The sequence below is a fragment of the Bufo gargarizans genome, chromosome 2 (genome assembly GCF_014858855.1).
Source record: "Bufo gargarizans isolate SCDJY-AF-19 chromosome 2, ASM1485885v1, whole genome shotgun sequence".
NCBI lineage: Eukaryota > Metazoa > Chordata > Amphibia > Anura > Bufonidae > Bufo > Bufo gargarizans.
The window spans coordinates 30,117,304-30,123,303 of record NC_058081.1 but is presented as its reverse complement, the minus strand read 5'-3'; the positions used below and the strand labels follow the sequence as shown (position 1 = coordinate 30,123,303).

General features: G+C 36.8%; 1 protein-coding gene across 4 annotated transcripts in view; it reads right to left on the bottom strand.

The window, feature by feature from the left end:
• Window positions 1-326: 326 nt before the first annotated feature.
• LOC122929329 (break repair meiotic recombinase recruitment factor 1-like) overlaps window positions 327-6,000 on the bottom strand; it is a 29,295-nt gene continuing 23,621 nt past the window's right edge. For 2 of the 4 annotated variants that reach the window (XM_044282855.1, XM_044282857.1), the window contains 2 exons: window positions 5,317-5,388; window positions 327-602 (listed from right to left, as the gene is read on the bottom strand). In XM_044282855.1, the coding sequence (XP_044138790.1) occupies window positions 503-602; window positions 5,317-5,388 (172 nt within the window). In that variant the 3' untranslated portion in view covers window positions 327-502. The remainder of the gene's footprint in view (window positions 603-5,316; window positions 5,389-6,000) is intronic. The other 2 variants (XM_044282856.1, XM_044282858.1) reach the window with 1 other exon arrangement.

The following is a 6,000-nucleotide window of genomic DNA, read 5'->3' as shown; positions in this document are numbered from 1 at the left end:
GACCCACGGACGGAAAAACGGTCACGGATCACGGACCTACGGACCCCGTTTTTGCGGACCGTGTAAAAAAACGTTCGTGTGCAGGAGGCCTTAGGCTGCACCTCCTCTAACTGCTGATCGGTGGGGGTCTGACTCCCGGCATAGGATACGTCATCATTAGAAAACAATGCTGATTTGTGTCTGTTGTGGTTTTAATTGCATTGTGACTGGCCAAAGTTTTCTGGTCACCTGATTAGCACCTTAGGGGCCCTTTTAATGATAGGGGGACAGATGTGAGAAATAAATACATCACCGACTTCTGTTTTAACATTATTTTATCCATAATAAAATGTAACAATACAAATGAGATAAAGCCGCCATATGGATTGTATACCGTACATGAGGTATACAGCGCCTCCAGAGTGATGTCACCAGCCCCTACTAATATTAATACTCAATACCAGACGAGTGGAGAGAAAACAGCAGACAGTATGGATGCACACAAATGACATCGTTCCTGGTGTCACATCTCACGGCGCCTCCGTCTACTCACTGCCCCTCTTCCTGCAGTGTGCCGTACCCTCTTCTGCCTCAGTTCTCGATACGTGCTCATAATGAGACGACTGCAACACACAGAGAAGCCATTACTTATCATATGCTATATACATTCATGTACTCTAGCAGGATAAAGGGACCGTGTACAGTATTATAGTAGTTATGTTCTTGTACATAGGAGACAGTATTACAGGTCCTTCTAAAAAAATTTGCATATTGTGATAAAGTTCATTATTTTCTGTAATGTACTGATAAACATTAGACTTTCATATATTTTAGATTCATTACACACCAACTGGAGTAGTTCAAGCCTTTTATTGTTTTAATATTGATGATTTTGGCATACAGCTCATGAAAACCCCAAATCCCTATCTCAAAAAATTTGCATATTTCATCCGACCAATAAAAGAAAAGTGTTCTTAATACAAAAAAAGTCAACCTTCAAATAATTATGTTCAGTTCTGCACTCAATACTTGGTGGGGAATCCTTCTGCAGAAATGACTGCTTCAATGCGGCGTGGCATGGAGGCAATCAGCCTGTGGCACTGCTGAGGTGTTATGGAGGCCCAGGATGCTTCCATAGCGGCCTTAAGCTCATCCAGAGTGTTGGGTCTTGTGTCTCTCAACTTTCTCTTCCCAATATCCCACAGATTCTCTATGGGGTTCAGGTCAGGAGAGTTGGCAGGCCAATTGAGCCCAGTAATACCATGGTCAGTAAACCATTTACCAGTGGTGTTGGCGCTGTGAGCAGGTGCCAGGTCGTGCTGAAAAATGAAATCTTCATCTCCATAAAGCTTTTCAGCAGATGGAAGCATGAAGTGCTCCAAAATCTCCTGATAGCTAGCTGCATTGACCCTGCCCTTGATAAAACACAGTGGACCAACACCAGCAGCTGACATGGCACCCCAGACCATCACTGACTGTGGGGACTTGACACTGGACTTCAGGCATTTTGTCATTTCCCTCTCCCCAGTCTTCCTCCAGACTCTGGCACCTTGATTTCCTGAATGACATGCAACAGTCCAGTGCTGCTTCTCTGTAGCCCAGGTCAGGCGCTTCTGCCGCTGTTTCTGGGGAATGCGGCACCTGTAGCCCATTTCCTGCACACGCCTGTACACGGGGGCTCTGGATGTTTCTACTCCAGACTCAGTCCACTGCTTCCGCAGGTCCCCCAAGGTCTGGAATCGGTCCTTCTCCACAATCTTCCTCAGGGTCCGGTCACCTCTTCTCGTTGTGCAGCGTTTTCTGCCACACTTTTTCCTTCCCACAGACTTCCCACTGAGGTGCCCTGATACAGCACTCTGGGAACAGCCTATTCGTTCAGAAATTTCTTTCTGTGTCTTACCCTCTTGCTTGAGGGGTCAATGATGGCCTTCTGGACAGCAGTCAGGTCGGCAGTCTTACCCATGATTGCGGTTTTGAGTAATGAACCAGGCTGGGAGTTTTTAAAAGCCTCAGGAATCTTTTGCAGGTGTTTAGAGTTAATTAGTTGATTCAGATGATTAGGTTAATAGCTCGTTTAGAGAACCTTTTCATGATATGCTAATTTTTTTAGATAGGAATTTTGGGTTTTCATGAGCTGTATGCCAAAATCATCAATATTAAAACAATAAAAGGCTTGAACTACTTCAGTTGGTGTGTAATGAATCTAAAATATATGAAAGTCTAATGTTTATCAGTACATTACAGAAAATAATGAACTTTATCACAATATGCTAATTTTTTTAGAAGGACCTGTATAGTAGTTATATTCTTGTATATAGGAGCAGTATTATAGTAGTTATATTCTTATACATAGGAGCAGTATTATAGTAGTTATATTCCTGTACATAGAAGGCAGTATTATAGTAGTTATATTCTTATACATAGGAGCAGTATTATAGTAGTTATATTCTTATACATAGGAGCAGTATTATAGTAGTTATATTCTTGTACATAGGAGGCAGTATTATAGTAGTTATTTACATAGAGCAGTATTAGTAGTTATATTCTTGTACATAGGAGGCAGTATTATAGTAGTTATATTCTTGTACATAGGAGGCAGTATTATAGTAGTTATATTCTTGTACATAGAAGCAGTATTATAGCAGTTATATTCCTGTACATAAGAGCAGTATTATAGTAGTTATATTCCTGTACATAAGAGCAGTATTATAGTAGTTATATTCCTGTACATAGGAGGCAGTATTATAGTAGTTATATTCTTGTACATAGGAGCCGTATTATAGTAGTTATATTCTTGTACATAGGAGGCAGTATTATAGTAGTTATATTCTTGTACATAGGAGGCAGTATTATAGTAGTTATATTCTTGTACATAGGAGCAGTATTATAGTAGTTATATTCCTGTACATAGGAGGCAGTATTATAGTAGTTATATTCTTGTACATAGGAGGCAGTATTGTAGTAGTTATATTCTTGTACATAGGAGGCAGTATTATAGTAGTTATATTCTTGTACATAGGAGGCAGTATTATAGTAGTTATATTCTTGTACATAGGAGGAAGTATCATAGTAGTTATATTCTTATACATAGGAGCAGTATTATAGTAGTTATATTCTTGTACATAGGAGCAGTATTATAGTAGTTATATTCTTGTACATAGGAGGCAGTATCATAGTAGTTATATTCTTGTACATAGGAGCAGTATTATAGTAGTTATATTCTTGTACATAGGAGGCAGTATTATAGTAGTTATATTCTTGTACATAGGAGCAGTATTATAGTAGTTATATTCTTGTACATAGGAGCAGTATTATAGTAGTTATATTCTTGTACATAGGAGGCAGTATTATAGTAGTTATATTCTTGTACATAGGAGGCAGTATTATAGTAGTTATATTCTTGTACATAGGAGCAGTATTATAGTAGTTATATTCCTGTACATAGGAGGCAGTATTATAGTAGTTATATTCTTGTACATAGGAGGCAGTATTGTAGTAGTTATATTCTTGTACATAGGAGGCAGTATTATAGTAGTTATATTCTTGTACATAGGAGGCAGTATTATAGTAGTTATATTCTTGTACATAGGAGGCAGTATCATAGTAGTTATATTCTTATACATAGGAGCAGTATTATAGTAGTTATATTCTTGTACATAGGAGCAGTATTATAGTAGTTATATTCTTGTACATAGGAGGCAGTATTATAGTAGTTATATTCTTGTACATAGGAGCAGTATTATAGTAGTTATATTCTTGTACATAGGAGCAGTATTATAGTAGTTATATTCTTGTACATAGGAGGCAGTATTATAGTAGTTATATTCTTGTACATAGGAGCAGTATTATAGTAGTTATATTCTTGTACATAGGAGCAGTATTATAGTAGTTATGTTCTTGTACATAGGAGACAGTATTATAGTAGTTATATTCTTGTACATAGGAGCAGTATTATAGTAGTTATATTCTTGTACATAGGAGCAGTATTATTGTAGTTATATTCTTGTACATAGGAGCAGTATTATAGTAGTTATATTCTTATACATAGGAGCAGTATTATAGTATATTCTTGTACATAGGAGCAGTATTATAGTATATTCTTGTACATAGGAGCAGTATTATAGTAGTTATATTCTTGTACATAGTAGGCAGTATTATAGTAGTTATATTCTTGTACATAGGAGCAGTATTATAGTATTTATATTCTTGTACATAGGAGCAGTATTATAGTAGTTATATTCTTGTACATAGTAGGCAGTATTATAGTAGTTATATTCTTGTACATAGGAGCAGTATTATAGTAGTTATATTCTTGTACATAGGAGCAGTATTATAGTCGTTATATTCTTGTACACAGGAGCAGTATTATAGTAGTTATATTCTTGTACACAGGAGCAGTATTATAGTAGTTATATTCTTGTACACAGGAGCAGTATTATAGTAGTTATATTCTTGTACATAGGAGCAGTATTATAGTAGTTATATTCTTGTACATATGAGCAGTATTATAGTAGTTATATTCTTGTACATAGAAGGCAGTATTATAGTAGTTATATTCTTGTACATAGGAGCAGTATTATAGTAGTTATATTATTGTACATAGGGGGCAGTATTATAGTAGTTATATTCTTGTACATAGGAGGCAGTATTATAGTAGTTATATTCTTGTATATAGGAGCAGTATTATAGTAGTTATATTCTTGTACATAGGAGCAGTATTATAGTAGTTATATTCTTGTACATAGGAGCAGTATTATAGTAGTTATATTATTGTACACAGGAGCAGTATTATAGTAGTTATATTCTTGTACATAGGAGCAGTATTATAGTAGTTATATTCTTGTACATAGGAGCAGTATTATAGTAGTTATATTCTTGTACATAGGAGCAGTATTATAGTAGTTATATTCTTTTACATAGGAGCAGTATTATAGTAGTTATATTCTTGTACATAGGAGCAGTATTATAGTAGTTATATTCTTGTACATAGGAGCAGTATTATAGTAGTTATATTCTTGCACATAGGAGGCAGTATTATAGTAGTTATATTCTTGTACATAGGAGGCAGTATTATAGTAGTTATATTCTTGTACATAGGAGCAGTATTATAGTAGTTATATTCTTGTACATAGGAGCAGCATTATAGTAGTTATATTCTTGTATTTAGGGGGATTGTATTGTTGTCAATGCAACTAGCAAATCTATTTTCTGATATAATTCTGCCATATAGCAATGATAACTACACCAGTTGTGTTTATATCTTTTATGACTGGAACTGCTGACCCTGAAAATGGCTCCTGTTGTATAACTACATGCATCCAAAAGTTCACGCCTCACTTGATATTTGATAGCTCCATGATGAGACCTTGCACAGTAGAGGTGGCATCTTCTGTTCTTCTTTGCTGAAGTCTGCCAGGGATAGAAGAAATAAATGTTATTACACTGACATCCTCATACTGGGAAGAGCAAAGAGAAGCTCCAGTCATTGTCCTTTATCCAGGTGGGTTCCTGCCTGCCATGAATCTAACGTGTGCAGCAGGACCATGAGCAGGAAGAATCCAACACCCAGTAAAAGCCTTGATTTTCTGCAGGAGGCATCTGATATACGACATACAGCAGAGATCATGGGGGGGAAGGGATTTTAATACATTTGTTCTCTTGACTGTTTACCCAAATTCTTTCTTCACACACCTTCCCCATTATATCTGGAGAGGTTACAATAACACACTAGAGATAAGTCTTCATTCCTGTAGCCCTCACCCATTCACCCTGTGGGGAGGGACTGTCTGCGCAGACAATTAAGGAGCAGACGGGGAGATTACGAGGTTATTGAGGTGGACCGTCCACACCTGAGCAGAAGCCGGCTGTGCGTACAATCACATACAGGCGCCAATATGTCCTCTGAATATACAGCTGCTCATACACCTCACTGAACCAGACGATGAGGCAGTATGAGGCTCTCTAATGCCAGATTGTTGGATTTTAACAAACAATAATAAATATTTTAATATATAATAATAC